The sequence below is a fragment of the Aedes aegypti genome, chromosome 1 (genome assembly GCF_002204515.2).
Source record: "Aedes aegypti strain LVP_AGWG chromosome 1, AaegL5.0 Primary Assembly, whole genome shotgun sequence".
NCBI classification, from domain to species: domain Eukaryota; kingdom Metazoa; phylum Arthropoda; class Insecta; order Diptera; family Culicidae; genus Aedes; species Aedes aegypti.
In genome coordinates, this window is record NC_035107.1 from 154218719 (window position 1) to 154245731 (window position 27013).

General features: G+C 37.2%; 2 protein-coding genes and 2 long non-coding RNA genes across 4 annotated transcripts; 2 read left to right on the forward strand and 2 right to left on the reverse strand.

Moving 5' to 3' along the window:
• Window positions 1-1325: 1325 nt before the first annotated feature.
• Window positions 1326-12164, reverse strand: LOC110678495 (docking protein 2). The gene is made up of 2 exons (XM_021851457.1): window positions 11900-12164; window positions 1326-3042 (listed from the first exon to the last, which is right to left on the reverse strand). The coding sequence occupies exons 1-2, from the start codon at window positions 11981-11983 to the stop codon at window positions 1369-1371; spliced, it is 1758 nt and encodes a 585-aa protein (XP_021707149.1). The 5' UTR covers window positions 11984-12164; the 3' UTR covers window positions 1326-1368.
• Window positions 12165-12388: 224 nt separating this feature from the next.
• Window positions 12389-13120, forward strand: LOC110674531. The gene is made up of 2 exons (XR_002498956.1): window positions 12389-12739; window positions 12794-13120. It is a non-coding gene; the product is annotated as an uncharacterized LOC110674531 (long non-coding RNA).
• Window positions 13121-18770: 5650 nt separating this feature from the next.
• Window positions 18771-19409, reverse strand: LOC110678499. The gene is made up of 2 exons (XR_002501663.1): window positions 19284-19409; window positions 18771-19227 (listed from the first exon to the last, which is right to left on the reverse strand). It is a non-coding gene; the product is annotated as an uncharacterized LOC110678499 (long non-coding RNA).
• A 6439-nt stretch (window positions 19410-25848) lies between these two features.
• Window positions 25849-26792, forward strand: LOC110678504 (NADH-quinone oxidoreductase subunit B 2-like). The gene is made up of 2 exons (XM_021851468.1): window positions 25849-25986; window positions 26052-26792. Exons 1-2 carry the CDS (start codon window positions 25876-25878, stop codon window positions 26706-26708), a joined length of 768 nt encoding a protein of 255 aa, XP_021707160.1. The 5' UTR covers window positions 25849-25875; the 3' UTR covers window positions 26709-26792.
• The last annotated feature ends 221 nt before the right edge of the window (window positions 26793-27013 follow it).

The following is a 27013-nucleotide window of genomic DNA, read 5'->3' on the forward strand; positions in this document are numbered from 1 at the left end:
TTTTCCGCCCTATTTTCACCCCAATTTCCTCTTGGAGCATTAAAAACGACCCTAAGGCCCAGGACAAAGCCTGGATGGTTGGGAACAATAGTGGTTCCCAACCTCAATGATTTCTAACTATCTTTGTCCGAGCGTCCCAACTAATATTGTCGCACCGCCACCAAACCGGATCGCGCCAGTGAGACTCACGACGCGCCTCAACTCGCGACATTTCGAAATCAGTTTTCTAGTGTGGCGCTGCATTCTAGCGATTTCTATTGTAGTGGCAAGTTGAGAACCACTATGGGCTATTGGTAAAATGAGAATTCATCTCATCAGAGATTTGAGCTATCGAGCTCAAGCGTATAAAACGTGCACGAAAGAAGAGGAATAAACTAGTTTGAATTTGTGATCAACCGAGTTAAGTTCTTTTACTTTTCCTAATTTAAAGAAGTACCCATACAGTAGTTAAGAACAGTTCATCTATGAACACAGCGCACTATTCACATATTTGCTGCGACGCTCAGGGCCCGAGAAAATAATAATTTCAAATAAATGTTGGTCTTGATTTCTACCAGATGCATAATAACGTGAAAAGAGCGTTGTGTTCATAAATAAAATACGTAAAAATGCAGCTCCACCCTTGAAAAATTATTTCATAGCGCGGCGAGTTGAGGCGTTTCGCAAGTGAGTTGTTTGTTGGCGGTGCGGCAATATTTTGTGTTAAACTGGCGTTGAAATTTCCTGAATCGGCAACGATTGCGAAATGGACCGACAAACATTAAATTTGACGGTTCGTTGCACACCCTATTAAATTTTAATCGGGTGATATTCGGTTGATCCCTTTGTTAAACTTCCATAAGCGTTGTTGCACCGACGATTTTTGAATCAATTTAGTTGACTATGGAACTGCCCGGATAAAAACGTACCATTCAGTGAATGCAATAAACCATTAATGTTACCCGTACATGTACTTAACAACCCATTGCAAACATATTGCAAAAATCTCATATACCACACAGTGAACTGTTCAAAACAATATATTGTACTGTAATTGTATTGTCATTTTACAATATACTGTATTGTATTTCCAATATATTGAATGGTACTGTTACAATACGTTATATTGTTTTTGTATTGTATTTTTTATTCAGGTGAGAACGGTCAAAGCTGACAGGTATACTGGTCTGGTACCGTTGTTTTCATGTTTTGTTGAAATGCGAAAGAGAGAGCAATTCGTCGTGAAACTATCGGGGGAAAATGTCGCAGTGAAATTATGCTTGCATAAATGCCGACCACCTGTTTGAATATTTAAAAAAATGGATTTCGGCATAAATCATTACGGCTTTGTTCTATAAAATAATTGTCATTATTTAAAAGGCAGGATGTCTAAACCCGTTTGGGTTTACTTACCGTGGCATAATCCAGTCGATGAATTTTGTCAGGTTCATCAGTTTTAAACGGATTGGATGAAGTGGAACAAACACTAGACGAAGAGTTCTGACTTTGTAAACTTGATTTACGAATCATTCCGTAGCCAAGATGGCTGTCATCAGCCTTCCTACAGGCCGACATATCAGGAGGCGCCAAAGACTTTTGATTCGCATTACTGTCGCAACTTTCCACTATGGTCGTGCTGCTAGTGTTGTAGTCACGGGCAATAGTTGAAATTGCAGAAGGCTCGCCAATTATTTCGTAATCTTCCGATGAATTTGAAGATTGGTGGTTTTGTTGCCTATTGTTGTTGATAATTGGTACAATAGTTGTGTAACCCGAACTCACTTTATGTGTTGTACGAAAAAAGTCTAAAGTATCATAACTTTCATCAATTGTGTAAGATAATAAAAGTTCTCCAGCGGCAGCACTGCTTTCGTGATGATAATTTGATTTCGGAACTCGTGATGCTTTAGATCTTTCCTTTATGAACCCCGTTAATTCGTCATCTTCCGATGTAGGCATGTGTTCAATATGATTGACATCGTCAATACCGAGTTTTTTCCAGGCGTCCGTTATATCTTCTACACATTCATAATCACGGTTACCTTTGCAAGGTAATGGCACAGAATGATTTACGGCATCGGATAACACATTTGTGTTGTCAATGCCGATATGATTTTTGATAAATACTGATGAAATATTTGAAATTACTCCATGACTTCGTTGTTCTGAAGAAACTTTAACAGGCATATGATGACTTGCTATTGATGTCAGGGCTTTACGAGGGGGTTTATTAGGAATACAATTTTTAATGATTCCTGATGAATTATTTATTTCTGGTGATGTGAGCACCGCGCGAAACGGATTATGGCTTTCTACGCCGACAAACGAACTCTGTGGCGTTGGTGGCAAGGGACTTCTTGATCCAGGTTCTAGCGATGAAAATGCTAGACTTAAATTGTTATCAATACTACTATTGAAGCTATCACTATTGATGTTCTTCTTCATTGATTTCATCTTTGTAGACATGCATCGAAAAATTTCCTGTGGATTTGCATTGTCAAGCTTAAACGTCCCCTCTCCAGTATCACACTTTCGTCCAGCTTCAAAGGTAAATTTACCATCGCGATATCCATATTTCCTAATGTATCTGTATGGCCACTTGGCAACGATTATCGACTCATCTTCGTAACACTTCAATTGAATTTCCGTTCCTGATAACATCAGCGTATACATTTCAGGTTCCAGTCCACACTTCATAGATGCATCCGTAGGAATTAATGTTACCGTAAAAATGCCTTCACTGTACGAAGAACAGTACAAATCATTATCTTCTTCAATTACAGCATTACATGACAGAACACTGCTTGAAGACTGTTTATCTTTAAAAGCAATCGACTGCAGTGCTACCTTCCACTGCTTTGCCATTGCATCATTACAGGAATGTAACTGAATTTGGCCGGTTTTGGTGATAATATTGATGATATTCGAAGGTGGTTGCTCCAGAACTATTTTCACACAATTTTCGAGTGTAACAATTCTAATGTTCTTGTCATTTTCGCCGTCGCTGATTTCTAGTCGTTCTATACCATTACGGCTTGCCTTGAAAAGCTGGCAATATTTTAGCTGTAAAAAAAAATGAAAATTTTATGATGACATTTAAACTAATGTATTTGGTGTGGTTATAGAGAAAAACAAAAGCTTTTTTGGTAGAAGACTGGGAGGGAGAAACTAGTGATCCTATATAAAGGATCACTAGGAAAACCCGATACGAAATTTATGACGTCAAGGTTAAAGAGTCTAAAATATTTACAAAGAGACGCAATCTTATCACATTATTGACTTCCTTGACTTCGCAGCACTAATCTGGAGTTCGCCGGTTGGACTTCCGAAGCGAAGTTTTGAACGAACTAACCGTCATTGCTCTGCCGGCTCGGCTTTTATCTAGACTGTTTTTGAAAACAGTCCAACATCACGTCGACGGAAGAAGTTTCACCACAACGGAGAATTTGTCAGTTCGAGCGCGCCAAAATCCTTCCGATTGAAAATGTGTTGGCGGTGCTTAGAGTGCAACTGTTTGCTATCCACAAATGATGATCAATTTTGTAGTTTTGGGGATGATATCGGTTCTACCGGACAGAGATGAACTGAAAGTGTATCAACATGCCTGTTGTTGCATATGATCCGATAGATCACCGAATGACCGATATGACGTAAAACAGAAATATTTTCTTTTCATCGATAGTTTGAACATATATTGTTCATGGAAGTCACGATGAGTCTATCGTGTGTTACCTTAAGTTCGTTAATAAAAAAGAGGAAATTGAGCAAAGTTCTCTTTCTGAATTTTATCGGGATGCACAATAAAAATGAATCAGCTAGCAACTATGCCAAATCTACACTGAAATGAATTGCATTGTAAGCCGAACGTTGTTTGAGTAGTTAAACTTATATTGCACGGTTATCGTTAAAAATGCCATAAAATCAGTGAAAGTAACTGCAATTTCATTGTTTTGAGAATGTTTATAGTCATCTAAATATGTTAAAACATACGACAAGCTGTGGTCAAAATAAACATGCAATTTGACAACATTGTACAGTAGAAACAACTACATTAGTTTTAAATTTGAGCATGCATAATTGTTTGAATTTTCGTTGTTGTAAATTTTACCATATTCATAGTACAATCAAGAATATGTGACCAACAAAATTCAACCGAAGTGGCTTGACAGTCATATCAACTGTATCAAGGTAGTAATCTGTCTGAGTGTTTTATTACGCACGAGCCGTCATTTTATCATTCATTGCCATGAGCCTATGCATGCTATAAAACGTTTGACTTTTACTGTGCGCCCTGTTTTCAAGTTAAAAAAAAAAAAAAGACACCGACACGTTAATGCTTCCAGTGGACGATTTGCCCTTTGAAGGAAGCACCACACTAGACAACGGACTAGCATGCAACGCCCAGTGGCACAGTCGAAAAACCTTCCTGACGAAAAGTTTTCCGGACTGAAGCGGGAATCGAACCCACACTCCTTGACACGATGCGGCTAAATGCTTGGTAACACTAACAGCACGGCCACGAAGCCCACAAAGTTGCCCGTAAGAGAGAGCGAGACAGCACCAACACACGGCGCACAATAAAAGTCATGAGAACAAAAGAATTTATGGCACGCACAGAGGCTCATTGCAAGTAAAACCATGCGAAATTTTTTTTAACAACTTTGAAAATTGTGGAAATTTGTGCGAAAATGGATAAAAAAGACAATTTTGAGGTGAAGTTGGTGGAGCTGATTATCACTAATCCGGAGGATATCGAATTAACCGATGGTAAGGCTAAAAATTATCATTTTTACCCTTCTTACAACCATAAGAAGGGTATAAAGATCGCTTGAAAACCCGACTTTTGATCCGAGGCCCGGAGGGCCAAGTCTCATATACCAATCGATAGAGCTCGACGAACTGAGCACATGTCCGTGTGTGTGTATGTGTGTGTGTGTTACAAAAAATGTCACTCAATTATCTCAGCCGTTTGTCAACCGATTTAAACACTTTTAGCTCTAAAAGAAAGCTACAACATTCCCATAGAACGCTATTGAATTTCATTGCGATCGGACATTTCGTTACAGAGTTATGATTAAAACAGTATCGTGAAGTACTAGAAAAAGCATATTCTAATATTTTCAACTGTCTGCATTTTGATCGATATCTCAGCCATTTTTGAACCGATAAGTTCTTTTATCGGCTAATGAAAGCTCTGACATTCAATCATAAGCCTTCAAATTTTCATTGAAATCGGATTACTAGTTTCAGAGATATCATTGGAAGAATTTTCTAAAGTACTGGAAAAAAAATTTCTCTGAAATATTCATTTTTTTACATTTTGATCAATTTCTCAGCTATTTTTAATCCAATTTAAGCTCTTCTTTCGTCGATTGAAAGCTCGGATATCATTCACAACCATATTGCAATCGAATTATAAATTACAGAGAAAAAAATCATTATTTTCAAAAATCTCTAAAATTCCCCTTTTTTTAATTTAAACTTGCACATAAATCTTAAAAAAAGCGCTGGCAAAATCATTTTAGGACATCAATTTTTCATTTTTTGATATTATTTTACAGGATGGCAACATGGGTTTATAGACCCTCTTAAACTATGATAATAAGCGTATGAAAACTAATAAAGTTCGATAGCCGCCTTTTTGACGTGCAGCTTCCTGGACTTTTTCGCAAACCATTTAACTATTAGGGCAGATAGAACATAGTCACAACATCCTAAAGTTTAGTTATACACCGGGGATTCGCTGGTTGGAACACGACTGCCTTCCATCTAGCGAATCCGAACCGTTAGTAGGAAAGACTGACAGCTGGTGAAAATGCTCCACACGAACGCATCTGGACAGCAAATCGCCACAAAACGCACATATACATACGCATTTGTTCTATATATGGAGACTTCAAAGCGACGATACTCAGACGTCAAAGTCAGTTTGACATTTTCTGTTGACATTTGAGTGCTTTTAGTTGGAATATTTTCCAACCAAACCATCCAACCATCGAGTCATTCCATGTAGCGGAACCCCAACGAGCGAATCCCCACTGTACTGGTACAAGGTTCCAAATGAATGATGAATAATAATTATCTCATACCTGTATGGAAATGTAAGAAGGGTTCAGTCTCACCATCGGTGGATTAAGTCAGGTTTTTACATTTTGCGATTACTTTTCTTTTGTTGTTTATTTTAGATGCCGGTTCAGGCTCTGAGGATAACTACGAGCTTCTACAGTTGATAACCAAAACTTGGATCGATTAGTTTATGACGTACTGATTCTAGTCTAATCTAGTTGGAAAATACTCATAATGCATTATTTTTACGAGCTATATTTTCCAGGGGGGGTATACGCAACGAGGTTCGCCTACCGTTCATGTTTTGTGGGTGTATTCGTTTGGCTCACAACGCTGCTTGGCATACCGCTGTTTTAGTGTTGACATGCATCAGCATTTGCTGTTTGGCATGGCCCGCGTTTCGACCTGTGCTGTTTGGGTCGGCCCGCGTGAGAGATGATGCTGTTTGGGACGGCCCGCCCGAGAGATGATTGTTAGGCGAGCTTTGTTTGTAGTTGACAGCCGTACACCCACCCTGATATTTTCAGCCCATGGATATACTTTGGAATATGCGAAAACTCTGGACGAAACTCTAAATGATGTGTTTTCAATCACAAAATGGACGGCTCATAAACATGCACTCCGCCGAAAACTAACACTATGGAAGTAAAGTGTATTTTTTCGTGAAGATGTTTGTAACAAAAATAAAGAAAAAAAAAAAAAGAAAACATCACGGTTTTTTATTTTACTATGTAAATACTACCAAGAAAAACTTTATTACTATGTTGTAGTAGGGGAACATGGTCCAATTCGGACCTAGTAACAGTTTTTTGGTCATATCAATTTAACACGATGGACGGCATGAAAAGTTTTATGTTTTCTTGAAAGCCTGATTTAGCGCGCGTATTTTTCTCTCAGAGAGTTTTGTGATATCTCTTACCAGGACATGACTAGACATGTTTGTACAAAATTCTCCAAAAGGTCCGAATTGGTCCAGCCCTGTTCTAATTCGGACCCCCCATGTTCTAATTCGGACCATCCTATATTTTATCGTTTTATGCTATGGTAGTTATTAAATATAGCTCCGATTTGTTTGGTATCGAAGCTTGTTGAACTTCTTCTATAAGCGCAGGCATAAAAAATTAACTCAATGTGTAAAAAATTCCAATTAAGTTCGAGTCAGAACTAGCTCAAGTAAAATGTTAATTTCATTTAAAAAAAAAAAAAAACATGGGTGACATCCGAACCATGTTCAAAATTGAGTATAGTAAACTTTCTCTAACTAGATTTTAAACTGATCATCGTGTATGGAAGATAATGAACATTTTTTTTTATTCTGGAGCTTTTTGTTATATTGCCAAAATTCATTGGAAAAAGCCATTTTTGCTCGTTAGAATATAGTAAAAATTCAACATATTGAATCATGTCATAAAAATATCGGGTTAAAAAGGTGAACTTGTTCGGGAAACTGAAAGAGACAGCATCGAATCTCGGGACAACAAGTTGGAGTAGTAATGACGTACATTATAGGGTCAAAGTACGCTATATTAAAGTGATTTTAAAATTAAGCCAAACTTCAAATTTTAATGTTCCAAACACATTATATCAGGTAAGGAAAAGTTGATTGTATTGTTCTCAGCACTCGTAGTCGTTTTTTTTTCTATCGTATTGTCAAACAAATTATGAAAGCTGTATTCAAAATAGACTGTGGTATTAGGGATGGTACACAAATTATGTCACGCTGAATTTCAATATTTTTGACCCCCTCCCCCCCCTTTGTCACATTTTATGTATAAGTTCTCCAAAATTTTTGTAAGGCTTGTCACGTTTGGTTTGACCCCCCCCCCTCGGAACGTGACGTAATTTGTGCATGACCCCTCAATGGTGATGCTTTCCAAGTAGCTGGTTTCTTTTTTTTTTGAGTAGTCTGCCGTATTTCTTAGATTTTTTCGAAGACTATTTCTTGACTGCAACAGAAACAAAGGTACAATCCATCAATATTACAACTTCTGTGATTTTCTACCAAGCCGAGATGACTTTCACGGGGTGGAGCTTATGAAATAGAGTTACTGCTCTTTGAAAATGAGGAGGTCCGTATTGAACCATATTAAAAGGTCCGGATTGGACCAACACACATTTTGAGATTTTCAAACTAGCTGAGCACGAACAGTGCTAGACATATCAAAACCATATGGTCAGATGAAAGCTAAGGCTAAGGGGATTCGATCATAAAATAACACAGAAAGATTGGAAAATTATTGTCAATTGGGTTGTTTAGTGATGAAAAATTCACAGTTTTTTGTAGTTTGATCGAAAGAGCACATTTTTCTAAGTGTAACGTGATTTTATTGCGCTTTAATGACTTAATTTTCATATAGTAAATGATTGAAAAAGATTACAATCCGTAGACTCAATGACATTTCAATTTACATAATGACAGCTCGTCCCGAAGTAAAATTTTCCGAGGGGTGATTCATACACGATTTCCATACTAATTTCAAACGTGTTTTAAAAATAGTTCCAGGGCACGTAAAATTATGAAACTTTGGATTCTGGCTCAGTTTTAAACGGAGAATCAGAATATGTACAAAACAGAATACCCCTAAACAAGCCAATTACAGAAGCTTGAAAATGATGCTAACCGATAGCACACTAGAGCACTTCAGAACAACAAACTAATATAAAAATCAAACGAATTAACTGAATGGTGTCAACTGTATTGTGTTAGATCCTAGCCAGACGGTGGGTAGAAAAATGTTACACACGATCTTTACAATAGCGCCAGTATTGAGAAATGCTTGATGGTCCGAATTAGAACAGGGTCCGAATTGGACCAGCTTCCCCTATTTCTATAGAAATATCCATTCTAAAATTTATTACAATGTGTTATAAATAGTATTTAATTACTTGATTATTACAATTTGTGGCTATTCATGTTAACAATTTACTATGGTTAAATGAACTAGCTAATAGTACAACTAACAGTTAATTTTACTACAATGTGATCAAAATTACTGTCCTCATCGCAAACTGCAATGGTAGTAAAATATACAATAAATCTTGTTGTTTTAAAGTTGAAATAACTTCAGTTGGAAATCGTTGGTGCTGTGCTGTTGATAGAAACCCCAAAAAATAGTATTTTTTACCACAAAGCTTGTTTCAGTGTATTACGCAGCACTGCCAATGGGCCGTATGAATAAAATGTAGTAAAGTTGAGTTTACTACATTCTCGGTAGTAAATGCTACATGTGGAACTCGAGTGGAACATGTTTATGTCATTTTCCTTTCTACACCTTTGGAACATACTACAAACAACGCGTTGCTATGAATAAAGGTAGCATTTACCTAGGACAGGACGTGACAGCTCAACTAAGACTGCCCTGTTGTTTTTCAGTCGATGACCTTGACGATACAAAAGCCAGTGTTACCAGTATCCTTTTTAAGCTAATCTTGTGAACAAATTTAAACATCAAGGCTCATAATTTGGCTGTTTCTTGCACGCTTCATTCAATTAAGTGCAATAGAAGATGCTATCTATTTTGATACTCATGTATATATTCATCACCAATTATATATTCAGAGAAAAATGACCCAATTTCTAACATTTGGATCTCAATTGAGTATTTTTATGTGTTTTAGCATTGTAAGAGCACATGTGGTAAATTTAATATCGAATATAAATAAATTTAAAACAAAATGATTTCATGAAAATTTTCCAAACTTTTTGTAAAAACTTTAATTTATGAACTAGCAACACGGACGGGCTAGCAACAAAGTGCCCTGTTGCAATCTAACTCAACGATGTGAAAGTAGGCCTTTGCCAAAACGACCAATCAGAAGTGGTCTTTTTTGACAGGCAATTGGTTTCATTTTTGTACTTTGACCTGACACGTCTTGTCTTAGGCATTTACTACAAAGCTACTGGTAGTTAGCTTCACAGGTTGCTACCTGGGAGGGAGAAACCAATACAAAACTTATGTACGTCATAGTGAGCCGGAATTCCGCTGTCACGAACTGTCACTGTGAGCCCAGATCTCAAACATTGGACTAACATGGAAAAAGCGCGTAACTGATTAAAACACATTTTCGCATTTCATCAAAAGTGATACAAATCGAATGAAAATCAATTCATGCACACAATGCAAGTAATGCCACGTGATCACTTTTCAATCTGATTGAATATAAAGCATTGAAAAACGCATCGTTTTACTTGTTCCAATGAAAATGAATATTTAGTGCATAGAAAACTGTGGCCCTTTTTTCATGTTTGTCAGGAAAGATCGAAAGTACACAACAAAAGAAAACTAGCGATTTTCCCCAAGCCTGCCTTGATTGTTGTTGGCAAGCTGGAGTTATCTTGCAGTTCAAACAAACGTTGTTCTATATTTCGTGTGTAGTATCTGTGCCTCCCTCCCAAATGAAAAATACAATACAGCGTATTGTAATTGAATGTCGAAGCAATATTATTCTTGTTTGGATATACAATTCAAAAACAATACAATATATTGTAACAGAACATTGTATTTTTTTAAATAGGGTCCTAAAATGTTTAATGAAATCTTGTTTTCATTTAATAACACGAAAGAGCATGTTACTGCGACTACTTTAGCAATTTTTCCCGCTCAAATAACGGATATATCATATTAAAACTTTAATTTAAGAATTGGATCCATAAATGAACCTTGACACTTGAGATCATGTTTGACGTTCGCTTAGTCGACAAAAATACCACAAGGGTTCAACTTTTTAACACCGGGGTTGTTCCTTTCTGACATTTCGGAAGGAACACGGAAAACAAAATACACCCAAAATTTGAGTTTAAACCAAGGGGTGTGACAAAATTTAAAAAAAAACTTAAAACAATGTTTTTTGGACTTCAACTATCGGAAAACATTAGAAAATTGAGTAAACAAATGTTTTTGACCTAAACTTAAGCGTTTGGCACTAAAATTGGGACAGGGCTTTAGGACCCTATTGGTTTTATACCTTACAATTTTGGTCAAATTCCTATTTTCGCGTAAAACAACTGTTGCTTTTTTCTATGTAGCTTTGCTGAAAGAAATAAACAAAACAAGTTCAGAAAGAAAGAAATGTTGGGTGAAAAATATTCAAAAAGTAAAATTAAGTAGTTTTTTAGAAGTCACTTGACATTAGCTGTAACGACGAATGCAACCATGATACAGTTCGTTGAATTGTTTTTGTATTGTACAACAATACACGAATTGCTAATCAAGACAATACATGAACAATATATCGTATTGTATTTTCAAAATGTTTGTATGAGAAAATATCTATATTTGTATTGTTACGATACTTAACCACCCATACATTATATTGCAAAAATCTCATATACCATACAGTGAACTGTTCATATACTGTATTGTATTTCCAATATATTGAATGGTACTGTTACAAGACGTTATATTGTTTTTGTATTGTATTTTTTATCCGGGTTGCCTGACAGCTCTTGAAATGTGTCGCAAAGTCGCATCAGTATCGTTGAAATGCAGTAGAATACGTGCAATGTTATAATGCTTGCTTGTGGTTACTTGGGTACTCAATCAGCTTCAAACTTAATTATTGCAAAGAATCTTATTTTGCTGTAGTCAAATAAGAAGGAATAAAATTACAGTGTACTACAGCATTTCAAGGATTAATTTTAAAGGGAATGTTACTTACTTTATAAATATATTTAATGCTTTCAGTAAAATATAGTACAGTAGAAATCATACAAACATTTATTTTCCACTTTTCTTGTTCAAATGTATAACATAACTGGTTCCTTGACATGATTTAAAGTTGTAAATACTAGTGATTACAAGTAAATACTAACATGTTATCGTTTTGCCAATAAATTACAATTACAATTACTTACCTTTTTGGAGATGCGTATGGAGAACCCATTTTGCGATTTGATTGTTAAATATCCTACTAAAATCGGTTTCTCCTCATCGTCCATAGTTCAACCAATGCAATTAACAACACGTTTTAATAGAAATTGCAAGTAGTTTTACATTTTAAGACACTTTTTCATAAAATAAATAGATGTCAGATCTTTTTTCTACTGCTTTGTCTCAAAAATATGTGTCATTTTACTTTCACTTTATTGTCGTTTTCGTTTTTAGGAACTGGGTCGGTGATCAACACATAAACAAACCAATGTCAAATAAATTGTAGTTCCGTCGAACCTGAATCGGGTTGGGGTGGAAACTGTGATTCAGAACGGGTTGCGTCAGTTCCAACCTAGGTTCAAAAACGAATTCGACATATTATGTGATTGGTACACGCTCGTTCAAATCTACTCAAAAGAGAGTAACTTTGACTCACTTTTGAACTTTCATAATAGCTGTCAAAAGTGAGTAGCTTTATTTTATCAAAGTGAGTAACTTGTTACTCACTCATGAAAGAAAACGACCTTACTCACTTTTGAGTAAACACTAACATATTCGACTCACTTTGGAACTGTCAAATACTTGTGAAAATTTCGGCTTCCAAGTTTAGGAGTAAATATCGTTGTAAGAATATGTATTATACTAGTAAAACAGTGCTTAAAATCTGTAGAATTACCTATAACGAATCATGCAAGTTGTGCAATAGATGATTTATTGTTACTGTTATTATTAATCCCGATATCAAGTGAAGCGAGATCGGAGTTTTTGAAGGTAACCAAGTCCTGGTTTTGATCGAACAACCGCAAGAAAAAAGTTTATATAGAGTAAGTTTTACCGTCATACTTTTTTTTATTGAACTAATCCTCAGTTCTTTTCAGTCTTTCCGGAAAAGCTACTGGCTCGGGCAAACATCCGGATCAACATCCAGCGAATGAATATTCACCGGAAGAACATTGAGTGGTAAAATGCGCAGCAAAATCGTTAATTTTTGGTAAACACGGTCCGCAGTTTACTACGAACCTTCAGGTTTCTTCCTGCTGGAAGTTGCCGTGTGACGTCATCGTAAATTGATCCCCCTCCGGGGATCCATTCCAGAGAAGCGAGAAAAAAATGGACCCAAACATCACAATTGTATTACTTGTAATATAATGTACTATTCATATATTTATGTATGAGATAATAAAATACATGTTATGTCTTTCGAATTTATTTTTCTGATTCTATTTATAAATAAAAATAACAAATTTATTTCCCAAAACATTATTTCTAGAGTGAGTGACATCTACTCACTTTCGCAAATTGTAGATTAAATGAAGTGAGTAAGTGTTACTCCAATTTTGACATTTGACAGTGTTACTCTAAAGTGAGTAACCATGGCTTTACTCACTTTTGAGCAGTTCCACTTTGTTCCGAAGTGAGTCGAAATCTACTCACTTTTGAGTAGATCTGAACGAGCGTGTATGAAGCTTAGTGACAGTTGAACACACGAACACTTGCATACGCTCATCATACACTGTTTGTTTTGGTTTTCCTCAGAGTCTATGAAGTCCATTCATAGACTCTGGTTTTCCTCAGCGAAACTTGCACACACTTTCCAGACGCATCAAAATGCATATGGAAATATTACCCAATTTTAAATATTTACACCCAAGTTCTGGGTGTTTTCCGAGACAGAGTGCATATTGTTTTCCTACACGCTAACTTTGAAGTACCCATTAATGGGTACTTTCGTACCCATTTCAATGAAAAGTGGTTTAACTCATTTAATGGGTATTGGCCACTTACTCATTAAAGGGTATCTGCCTCGAACTTCATAAAATGGGTATTATTTACCCCTCATTGATTTTACAAAAATGGGTAAAAAATACCCCCCTCTAGCCGGCACATACGGAAAACAAGGATTCTAAAGAAATTTTTTAAACATATCCGACGACACAAGAGTCTAATGAAAATAATTTTATTAGATTATTACTTTTAAATAAAGTGCTAATTGGAGTATTAATAACATTGGTCCATCTGAATCCGTGGCGCTTGCTCCGTATCTTCCTGTTCCAGATCCCGGATGAAAAATCGCTCCTAAATTGCCGCTTTTTGTGCTTCTTCGAGGGTCCTGTTATGAGGAATAGTCAATATAGTCTTCGATGTAAATAGTTACTTCAAGAAATAGCTACTTACCATGATGCTTTCAGTTAATTAATGAAATATAATTCGTGGTAATAATTTCATGATTAAATTGCTTTTATCATTTCCAAAATTAAAAGCTTCAAAAATAGCTCATAATGTGGGTAAACGCCCATTCAACATCATAAACATTATCTAAAAGCAAAAAATGATAAGAAAAGCAATTTAATCAACCATTTTGCAGAATTAGTGATCGCTTTTTTCGCTTGAATCGCTTAGATTACATAGTTTTCATATTACATCGCTTCGATTACATCGTATTGTGTGTGTTGAATCTGTTACATCGGAACAATTACATCGCACAGTGGCGCATGGCAGGACAAAACCTTAAAAATTCATGTTTTCAAAATCACTTGTAAATATTTTTTATAGACTTCTATATCATTCATTGATGGTTGCTCAAAATTTGGGAGTGATCTGTTTTGTTTTCGATTTTTGGCAGCATCGTAAGTGCGGGAAAGTCAGCAATATTTGACTGCTTAAAGTTCATCAACTATGGTTAACCTATCAAACTTCAAACAGCTGTATCTCAACGAAATCAAAACCGATTTAAGCTCAATAGGTTGAATCATTTGAAAGCGTAAGGCTTAAGCTTGATTTAACAGTAATTTTATAATTTTTAACACATTGAGTTGTTAGTTGTAGCAAAAAATGTTCATCGCAAATTTTCTCCAAAATTTTGATAAGTTTTTAAAGCTTCGTCCGTTTTAGGGCTTGTTCACAAATTTCATAACGCTGAAGGAGGTGGGTGGGTGTTCCGAAATTGTTACAGCACCTACAAAATTTATAGAATATCAATGCAAAAAGCGTTACCAGGGGGTGGGTGGGTGTCGAAAATGTCCATTTTCAGCGTTATGAAATTTGTGAATGAACCCTTATGTGAAGTGTTTCGGTAAAATGAGTCACTCACTATGAAGCAGCAAATCATCCATACTTCCTGAGGTGCAACAGTTTTTCTTGCCCCTTTTTGCCCCTAGAGGTGAAAATTCCGTTTTCATTTTTCATTATGATTTATCTATTTCATCATTCAAATCAGTATAATGTGCCATAACCCGTTTAAAACTTTACTGAATTTACTAAAAGGAACTTTAATATGTATCTCTAGTTCAAGTTTATAAACAAATTTCTGTATTACAACCCATTTTTTATAATAATAGGTTTTTTTTTTCGATTGGACGACAAAAATAATGTGGACAAATTTCCCTGGAAAATCGACAATTATTTTCAACGGGATGATATCAGGTATCCAAGATAGTTAATAAATTACCATTATTAAGCGCCCGCATATGAACCATATTTGTACTGTATCCGAAACTCTCCCCAATCATTTATAACAATATCTAAATAATTTCATATAACGCCTAAAATAACAATAAGCCTACCGTATCATGAATAGTTTTAACAGTTTTGTGAATGGTTATTGGACAAAGTACAGTATGGGGAATAGGCGGTTAAGTTATGTAACCATTCAAAAACACCGATTTTCTCGAACAATTTTTTTCCGTCACAATTTGCCCAATTGTCCATATACCATCCATTTTTTGATCAATTTACTGTAAAGGAAACCGTTTCAGAATAGTGCAACTATAAAGTTTGAATGAAACAAAATAATGTATATGTAATAGTATGTTTACAGTGTGATATGGTATTTTTACCACAAATGATACTGTTTCTTTATGTTTAAATTATAAGCAATGAATCGAAAAGAATAGTACTGCAAATTTCGTTTTATTTTTTATTATTTTCCTTTGGCATACACATTTTATTCGTCCATGACTTGAATAACTGAGGAAGTTACATAATTTGATGTTCACAAATTTCATAATGGGGAAGGAGGTGGGTGGATATCCTCCAAATGTTACAGGCCATACAAAATTCGTAGAATATTCATACAAAAAGCGTTACGAGGGGGTGGGTAGATGTCTAAAATGGCCATTTTCGATGTTATGAAATTTGTGAATGAACCCTTACTAGATTTTCATGCGCTACCTCTAAAATCTTTTCCACTAATTGTCACTATTATAAATACTTATAACCGCTAACATGCTACTGAATCACCATCCTCATGGATATGGGCATTCGTAAACGCCGATGAAAACATCGGATTCATCTGATTCAGCTCCTTTCCCTGGTTCTGGCTCGGGTCTGGGCTGTTGAATGTTACTTTCCGTGTATGTTCAATCGACACCTCTCGCACTCGAGACAACTTGTATGATTTATACTCATGTTATGTTGTGTTGTCGAATCGAATTGTTATTGTTTTTATATTGTGAATAAATAGTATTCGTTCGAGTGTCGTCAACAAGAACACAAGTATTTGCTTTTACTCCGGTCCGTAAATCCTTTCTCGTCCCGCTGTTGTGTAGTGTTTCCACTGTGGTGAAGTTTTCAACAGGTTATCGGCCCAGGGATGGACGAGAAAGTGAAAGTTGCCGCGTTCGACGGTGCCGGCTTCCACAACTGGAAGTTCCGGATGGAGACCGTCCTCGACACGTACGATTTGCTCGATTGTGTCCACCGGGAGATCGCCGAGATCGACGAGTTGCGTGAGATGGCCACCGATTCCGCGGAAGTGAAGATCGAGAAGAAAAGGCAAATGGTGGAACGAAGTGCCGTTGATAAAAAGTGTAAGGCGATGATTATTTCGGCCATCGCGGATAGCCAGCTGGAGCTAGTGAAAGACTGCGCGAATCCGAAGCAAATATGGGACACGCTGAAGGCAGTGTTTGAGCGTTGCGGTGTTGCCGGGCAATTGTTTATTCGGAAGCAGCTCCTACGGTTAAAGTATGAAGAGGGGGCTGCTGGTGGTTTGCCGGAACATTTGCTTAAATTTGATCGTTTGATTCGCGAGTTGAAGGAGAGTGGTGCGGCAGTGGAAGAATCCGACGCGATATGTCATTTGCTGTTGACGATGCCGTCGTCGTTTGATTCGGTAGTTACCGCCATAGAAACGCTTCCAGGTGGTGTGACACTGGCGTTTGTGAAGAAGCGGTTGCTTGATGTGGACATGAAGAAGAAGAACTTTTTGACCCCCGACGCCGAAAGTGAAGATGTCGCCATGACTAGTTGGCATGTGCGGCGAAAGTTGCGGTGTTTTCGGTGCGGAAAAATTGGGCACAAGCAAGCCGATTGCCGTGTGCGTTTGCCCGTGAGTCCGAGTGAGAGCGAATTTGTGAAACGCCGAAACAATAGAACAGACGTAGTAGTTGAAGAAGATCGTTCCTCGGATCGTGCCGGCGTTTGCTTCATTGCATCGAAAGAAGAAGAAGAAGAGCTGGAGAAAATGCAGTGGTTCCTAGACTCTGGTGCGACGGACCACATGGTGAAGGATCCCAGTGTCTTCAGGGAAATGCGACGATTGGAGCAACCGGTGCAAGTGAGTGTGGCGAACGGTGAGAAGATGTTGGCGGAATTCTGTGGCGATGTGGTGGTGCACGCTGTCGTCGGCAAGAAGATGAAGAAGTGCGAAGTGAGAAATGCCCTGTATCTCCCCGGTTTGAGCCACAATTTGTTTTCGGTGAACCGTGTGGCGAGATCAGGAATGGAAGTGAACTTTGTTGGTGATAAAGCGGAAATCGTGAAGCAAGGGACAGTGATGGCTGTCGGGCACTACACAGGAAGACTGTACGAGTTGGAGGTTTGGTGTGAGTGCAACCGACGAAAAGTGGTAGCGACCATGCCGGCCGGAAGAAATGCAGTAGTGGCGAAGTGCAACATGGCGGCGAGGAGTCCGGAGCTACCATTGAACGGAAAAGAAAATGATAAAAAGAATGTGATGAATTTAGGAGAATTTGAAGAACCGATAGTGCAGAGAAGAGCTAATACGAAGACTGGAGTGAAAAGAAGGCGAAGGAGGAGTCGCCGTGGGAAGGAGCATTTTTAGACAATGTAGTTGACGATTTGTTGAAAGATGTGTTAGTCAGACAAGAATTGTTTTGTTAAAAATTACTGTTATTGACGTTGTGAGCGTGTACGAGATTTTGTAATGTGCCAAGATTTGGCGATCTGACGAAGAGTGTAGTTTTGTTTTTTGGTGTTTGAGAATGAGACGATAACAATTACGCTTTGGACTATTGATGATAGGATCTGTGATAAGTTTTACTGTGATACTCGAGTTGTCGACTTGAGAGGGGGTGTTGAATGTTACTTTCCGTGTATGTTCAATCGACACCTCTCGCACTCGAGACAACTTGTATGTTTTACACGGTCGTTTGAGAATACCCTTTAATGGGTGAAAATTTACCCATTTCCGCTAGAAGTGCCTCTCCACATTTAATGAGTAAACACGGTTTACTCTTTAACGGGTAAAAGCGGTTTCTGTCACATGATGGGTAAATTTTTACCCTTTTTGTAAATCTCGCTTGCGGCATAAAAAGGGTAAAAATTTACCCATTTTTGGAAGGGGAAAGCAAATTATCATAACTTCAACTTTAATAATGTGTTTTGAAATAAAATTGCAATACAAATACATTTTTATTACAAACAATAAGCATTATTTTACAAATATAATATATTAAAACATACATTTATTTTGTTAATAGGCAAATATTTTCAAAGCTAAACGATCACTCCGACATCTGGTGGCTAGTAGAAGAACCGGCAAAAAAGAGGTTGGATTGAGAACTTACCGTGTGCAGCATAGGAAGGACCACACAATTTAAACTTTTTCTCGGAATAGTTATTTTGTAGACGATCAAAGATCATTGAGAAACAGAATAAACTTTTTTTCCTTTGAAAATGTACAGATCCGGTCAGTGCTCATGTACAATTAGTGGGATAAACTTGGAAAATTGATGTTTGGCAACATAGGTTATAAACTTCCGGATTCTTTGTTAGAGGTTAAATTTGTTGTGAAATCACACGTGTGGCAAGAATAATGGTACAAAATGAGTGTGCCAATGGAAAATATTTCAATAATCGATTAATTATGAACAAATTTTTGGGTTGAAGAATTGAATTTTGGACGTAAACAAACATTTTCAGTGACATTTCACTCGTTCGTCTCCAGCGACCTCTATGACGGTGGCGCATTATATTTGCCTATATATAAGCTCCTCCATTCTGTCAATGGTTGGAATTTTGCTGCAGCCGGCTGGAACCGAGGCAGGAATAACAGGAAAATCTGAAATGTCTGTGTAGTTTGAGATCAATATAAATTTAACATTACTATATAAGTCAAAAACTTACCTCTTTTTTGGTCGCTGTATTTACAAAAAAAAGGGAAGTTGAATTTAAAGATTTATAATTATGTTCAATCTTCGGAACTGCAGCTGTGTTATCTATGGAATATTGCAACGTTTGCTTTAACTATTTTTTCACCCATAAATGAGTTTTCAAATACCCATTTTTAATCTGCAATGGCCAAAACATAATGGGTGTTTATCTGAGACGAGACTCGCGAAGAGGAAAAAAAGCAACGTCAAATGCAGCCCAGATTTTGCTGTCAGATGCAGCCAGTTGATTTTGTGGGCGAATATGTGGAGAGTATTGGAATTATTCATAAAAAAAATTGATTCAGCGAAATATTCTATTTGATTTGCGCTGACGAAACTAAATCGAAACAAGCAAAACATTTGTTATTGCAATGTTTACTGCGTTTGCGGATATGAAATTTAACTTGAAAAGGTTTTCTGAACTTGGAACGATGCAATCGCAATTCATCTTTGCCATTGAGTTCATGTAAAAGCTTGAACATCTTGCTCACAAATTTGTGTAAACACAGAATCGAAGAAGAAAATCTTAGCAACCGTAGAAAAAGAAGACCGACTTCGCGAGTCTCGTCTCAGGTGTTTATTTACCCGTTTTTCATTTCTGAATTCACCCACTTTTTGACAGAAATGTGTGCTATTTGAAAATGGGTAAATTTTTACCCATTAAAGGGTATTCGCAAACCACCGTATATGGACACACCATACTCATGTTATGTTGTGTTGTCGAATCGAATTGTTATTGTTTTTATATTGTGAATAAATAGTATTCGTTCGAGTGTCGTCAACAAGAACACAAGTATTTGCTTTTACACCGGTCCGTAAATCCTTTCTCGTCCCGCTGTTGTGTAGTGTTTCCACTGTGGTGAAGTTTTCAACATGGGCCTTGCAAACATTTGAGCATAAATGTTCGTCTTCAGCTGCCCGGGAACTTGTCGGAACTTCCATTCCGGCGCTTCGTCTAAGAAAATGACTGCTGTTGGGGAGAATTAAAACAGAAATTCTTAGAAGATAGAGGAAATATTAATGCATGAGATACTCACCAATGGATTGCAATCAATCCCAGATTGTGAAAATTCGTGCAGATCGCTGGATTGACGACGATTTGTCTTTCACTTCAGTATCTGTTAGCAAAACAAAAACAGAAATGCACGCTTAAAACAATTTTCACAGTAGCTTAGTAAATTTGACTCGGCTCTCGAAAAATATATAGTATTTTACTCATCTGATTTAAAACATACGAACAAGCATACGAACATCATAAAAATCGCGTTGTTCCACATTTTTTTGTTGAAATGTGTGAAATCTCGCGTAACTTTTCAAAACGTCCTAAGTAACAAATGTAAACAAATCGAGATTATCATTGCAAATCATTTGCGTTGCACCACTTAGCAGCACACTAGAACACTCGTTCTGATATATTAACAATAAATTAATCTATTAAAAGCTTAACAAAATGACCAATGTTCAAAACTGCATCGCTTTTAATCAATTGTTACATTGGACCTTTGATCAGAAAACCAACCACATGTCCTATGTAACATTTATAAATAAACACGATTCTAATGTTACATTGGACATTTCTGAATAAAGCTTTGAAATGGAGTTTAAAAGGTAGAATGATTTGTAGAAGCGTGTCTGAGACACTACTTAAATGTATAGAATGCCATAATAACTGGTTCTCAGTCATTTCAGTCGATATTTTCAGAGTCGCACTGTCTCGCAAAATTGAAAACGCTCAAGTGACAAAAAGAGAATGAGTTACACAAAACTGTATTTTGGTCTTTTTGCCATACCATGTTTTACCGTTTCGCTGGATTGGATTAGCTGCAACTTCTCTTTTCATATCATTAGCGCATTGCGTGCATATAGGGGAATGATATTGAGCACAAGATCGAGCATCATGATGTCATTGTATCAATCTGATTCAGATGCATGATCGATCAAGCATATAAATATGCTTCCCGGCAGCAACACGAGCAACGTACATGCGCGACTTGTTCACACATATTTTCAGAGCGATCAATCACCGAAGAGATGAGAAGCTGTATGCATTTGTTAGGCGTGGGCCGAGGGCATAGTTACGCCGCGCGTCAAGCGATGCGCAACGCGACGCGTTTGCGTCTGAACAGTTCTGGCAGGCGTCAATGCAAAACGCATGGTGCAGCGCGTATACATGACAAAGTGAACGCGATGCGATGCGCGTGCAGTCGCGTCGAACCATTCCGTGAAGTGGTTTCACGCGCGTCCGATGCTGTTTCATTTTGTTTATGATGGTGTTCGTTGCAAAAACTTTAAGTTTTTGTTAGCTAAAAAGCTTATCGTGAAGTATGTGTATAGAAGCAGGACCATCGTGTACAATTTCTGGGACAGGTTTCAGTGGAATTTGGTACTACTGCAGGTCGCATGATGTAAGAATAAGAATCATGGGACACCAAGTGGCGCATCAGCTACAAGTGACTGAAACTTTGATAAAGTTTTATGGGACAGACCCCCATGTTTGTTGATAGGTCATACTCGGCATTATTTTTTTTATTTCCGTACAAAAATCTTACCATGGGAGAATAGTCAAAATAGTCGTAGGTACGTGATTAATGACCAGCCTGAATTCTATTTTTATTTAGTTAAAATGTTGTTAATGATAAAAAATGTTAAGCTGGCTTGCTAAAACATCTATTTCTTTGATTTTTCTGGCGAATATTCGATTATGTAGCTGTGCCCCAAGCGATTCAAAACGCGTCACTATGTCATATATTGCGTAACACAACGCCTATCTGAAAATCTTACAAAAACGCGTCACGCGCTGCTTGACGCATCGCGTTACTATGCCCTCGGCCGTGGGCTCCTTTCTCAAGTTCCTACAACAAGATGGACGGCGTTGTCATCGTCATCATTCCCCACCGCAATTTCTTGTTTCAACCGACGGCTGGTGCTGATTGCAACACAGCTGTCACCACCACCACGTCATGCAGTGGGAAACTCACACATGATCATGTGAGCGAAACCGTCATAAAAACGGGGGGAAAATTGAGGGAGAATCAGTGAGAGAGCAAAATGTCCTACATACCGCTCAACGTTTCCCCTCCTTGTGTTGTTACATAGGACACATAGACAGAGCGGAAGAAGTGACGTCGTGGGATTGAATGAATCAAAACAAAACACAGCTGGTGTCTCCGATTAGCACACCGCAACAAAATGTCGATATTTTCAGAGTCGCTCTGCCTCGCAATATTGAATACGCTCAAATATTAATATTAATATTAATATTAATAACAAAAAGAGAACGAGGTACACAAAACTGTATTTTGGCACGGCAGCAACACGAGCAACGTGCATGCGCGACTTGCGCACATATATTTGCAGAGCAATCATTCACCGAAGAGCGGAGAAGCTGTATGTATTTGTTTGGCATTGGTTTCCTACAACACAATCGACGGCGCCGTCATCGTCATCATTTCCCACCGCTATTTCTTGTTTGCGCCGACGGCTGGTGCCGAATGAACACAGTCGTCACCACCCGTCGTGCATTGGGTAACTCACACACGAACAAGTGTGGGCGAAACCAGCATTGAAACGGGGGGAAGATTGAAAGAGAAACAGCGAGAAATCAAAAAGTCCCATGTACAGCTCAACGTTTCCCCTCCTTCTGTTGTTACATAGGATACATAGACGGAGGGGAAAAAGTGACGGCGTGGCATTGAATGAATCAAATTGTTGTTGTTTGTGAGGGACTTTAACCCGAAGGTCATTCGTTCCTTCTTCAAATGAATCAAAACAAAGCACAGCTGGTGCCTGCGATTATCACACTGCAACAAAATGAGCAGTTCAATTTGCATGTTAAAGCAGTTCAACGCACGTGGATACAAAATGAAATAAAACATGCTTGCTGTGTGCTCAAATCAAAATGTCCGATGTTACTATAACTGAAACAAAATGACCGAAGTGAATGTCCAATGTAACAATTGTTGAAACAGAACGACCTATGTGATTTATCCTATGTACATATTTTTGGTCAAAACGTCCTATCTGATGTTTTTATAGATTTCAGTGTAATTTCCAAATAAATTGGCAAAATTTCATTTCTTACGTTGAACTCTATTACACTGCTTCCCTCTACAAGCAACACAGTGGGGAAAAATTGTTTCATTTTGATACAGTTTCAAAATATATTTTCACAACCTTCAAGCTCGATTTACTCGAAATGTGTGAATTGTTAGATAGGCCGTTTTGAAAAGTTACGCGAGAAATCATGGAATAACGTTCAATTAATAATTGCGTAACAGCTAAATAGCATGTGTGTCAAATTTTAAGCGTGCCTGACAAATTGATGAAAATTTTCCTACATATACCAATTCGTTCAACAGTTTGCCAAACTGTTTAAAAACAGTAATTTATAGTTAAATGCACGTGTATAAGTGATGTTCGCTTAATAAACACAAAAACCATTCCACAAACATTGCATAAATGTTTTGACTATTTCCAACAGATTCACATTCCCATATTGTTCAACAGTATCTGAGCTTTTGAATATATTGTCACCACTTGATATTGGTTACTCAAACTGTTCCTTACAGTCTAGAGCTTTGGGTTCCTTATTGTTTTACAACATGATTACTGTTCGTAATACACTACCCGGATAAAAAATACAATACAAAAACAATATAGCGTATTGCAACAGTACCATTCAATATATTGGAAATACAATACAGTATATTGTACAATGACAATACAATTACAGTACAATATATTGTTTTGAACAGTTCACTGTATTGTATATGAGATTTTGGCAATATAATGTATGGGTGGTTAAGTATCGTAACAATACAAATATAGATATTTTCTCATACAAACATTTTGAAAATACAATACGATATATTGTTCATGTATTGTCTTGATTAGCAATTCGTGTATTGTTGTACAATACAAAAACAATTCAACGAACTGTATCATGATTGCATTCGTCGTTACAGCTAATGTCAAGTGACTTCTAAAAAACTACTTAATTTTACTTTTTGAATATTTTTCACCCAACATTTCTTGCTTTCTGAACTTGTTTTGTTTATTTTTTTCAGCAAAGCTACATAGAAAAAAGCAACAGTTGTTTTACTCGAAAATAGGAATTTGACCAAAATTGTAAGGTATAAAACCAATTAAAAACAATACAATGTTCTGTTACAATATATTATATTGTTTTTGAATTGTTTATCCAAACAAGAATAATATTGCTTCGACATTCACTTACAATACGCTGTATTGTATCCAATACGTTATATTGTACATTAATGGTTTATTCCATTCACTGAATGATACGTTTTTATCCGGGTAACCTTTTCAGTTGAAAGATATTTGTGGTTTTGACTATTAGAGAAATTGGATTTTTCTATGCGGGCGATTTTGGACGTATTTGAGGTTTTGTCCGACCTTTGTATGAAGGCCCGCCACTGTGCATCGGTCGCATTTATTACACCAATAGCCCGTGTGTACGTCTTTGGCCCGTGTGTACGTCGTACTGTGTAATATCAAACAACCGAGGGAATGACTTCCCGGATAAAAACGTACCATTCAGTGAATGGAATAAACCATTAATGTACAATATTACGTATTGGATACAATACAATATCTATATTTGTATTGTTACGATACTTAACAACCCATACATTATATTGGAAAAATCTCATATACCATACAGTGAACTATTCAAAACAATATATTGTACTGTAATTGTATTGTCGTGTTACAATATACTGTATTGTATGTCCAAAGCTTCGAATAGTACTGTTACAATACGTTATATTGTTTTTGTATAGAAGAGTGAATGGTGACGTCACGAAAAATTCTCCTTCTCTGTCCCTCTTTCATCACGCTCAATTGGGTCCTAAAATGTTTAATAAAATCTTGTTTTTATTCAATAACACGAAAGAGCACCTTACTGCAACTACTTTGGCAATTTTTTCCGCTCAAATAACGGCTATATCATGTTTAAACTTAAATTTAAAAATTGGGTCCATAAATGAACCTTGACACTTAAGATCATGTTTGACGTTCGCTTAGTCGACAAAAACACCACAGGGGTTTTAGTTCGACCACTGGGGTTGTTCCTATCTGACATTTCGGAAGGGACACGGAAAACAAAATACACCCAAAATTTGAGTTTAAGCCAAGGGGTGTGACAAAATTTAAAAAAATGTTTTTTGGGCTCAAACCAACGGAAAACATTAGAAAATTGAGTAAATATGTGTTATTGGCCTAAACTTAAGCGTTTGGCACTAAAATAGGGACAGGGCTTTAGGACCCTATTGACTGTCCTGCTCTTTGACACTCACTGCTGGAATTGTTTAGATTTTTTTTATATGGAGTTGACATTCACTGCTGGAATTGTTGACATTTTTTTATATGGAGTTTCGAGGTTAGGTCAGGCGTGCAACGATCTATTGTATTTTTTATCCGGGTTGATTGCAGCGGTTTCGATGTAATATTCAGCAACTTTTTTTTGCTGTGTAGATTGGTTCATATTTTTTCAAAGTTGGGTTGATTCGTGGCTCCGTGTGCACTGGGTACAACAAACCGATTTAATGGGCTCTTCAAAGTTAGCGTGTGAAATGTCATTATTGACAATTATTCATTTCTTGCATTTCTTACATAAACCGAGCAAATCAAAAAACATAAATTTGTGCAAAAGATTGGTAATATTTTTTTAATATTTGCTCGCTTCTAAATTATTTATATGTAATATGAGTTTTTATTACAGTTGTGTACAATGATGCGTTCAGCGATTGCTCCTGTCGTTCTAAATGGTTGGAAATCGGTAGTTCCCAAATGGACGGCAGTAGACACGGTAAATATGAATCAAATTCGAGAGAAGGGCACTCTCCCTGTGGTAGAGAAGGATAAACCGGAAAAGTTGCCATATTCCCCTTTTGGTACTAAACAATCCAACTGGGCTGATTGGACTGTGGCTCGTCTAGATGACGTGTTGAACTGGGGCCGTAAGGGCTCTATTTGGCCTTTAACTTTCGGATTGGCTTGTTGCGCCGTTGAGATGATGCACATTGCTGCCCCTCGTTACGACATGGATCGCTTTGGAGTAGTATTTCGTGCTTCACCAAGACAAGCGGATGTGATCATTGTAGCAGGTACTCTAACCAATAAGATGGCCCCAGCTTTGCGAAAGGTCTACGACCAAATGCCTGAACCTAGATGGGTAATTTCGATGGGCAGTTGTGCCAACGGCGGAGGGTACTACCATTACTCATACTCTGTGGTTAGAGGTTGTGATCGAATCATCCCCGTGGATATCTACGTTCCTGGCTGCCCACCTACTGCGGAAGCTTTGCTGTATGGAATACTTCAACTGCAAAAAAAGGTCAAGAGAATGAAGACTCTACAGATGTGGTACAGAAAGTAAAGCATATACCAATTCATAGTTATTTCAAGCGTATTTTGCACTGTAAACGCAATAAATGTGTGTAAATAAAATGCATTGCGTAAATATCTCGATTTGAAAGAAATTTTTTCAAGTTGTGGTATTCCATATACATATTTAATGAAAAGTTAATGATTCTGTACCGTGCACCCCCGCTAATTTGAACGGTACCTCATGCAAACTATCGGGGTTCATTTTTAATTTAATTTTAACATCTAGTCACCCTAGAAACGTGTTTCTGGTTACCTCTTTCACTGTTTTGTTTTGATTCTGCGTCCCGTTCCACA

Bases quoted from the DNA above. Each gene is read 5' to 3' on its own strand.
- LOC110678495 (XM_021851457.1), bottom strand. From the start codon at position 11,983: ATGGACGATGAGGAGAAACCGATTTTAGTAGGATATTTAACAATCAAA. The intron at 3,043-11,899 runs GTAAGTAATTGT...TTTTTTTTACAG, and splicing joins CCATACGCATCTCCAAAAAG to CTAAAATATTGCCAGCTTTT.
- LOC110678504 (XM_021851468.1), top strand. From the start codon at position 25,876: ATGGGCTCTTCAAAGTTAGCGTGTGAAATGTCATTATTGACAATTATT. The intron at 25,987-26,051 runs GTAATATTTTTT...TTTTTATTACAG, and splicing joins TAAATTTGTGCAAAAGATTG to TTGTGTACAATGATGCGTTC.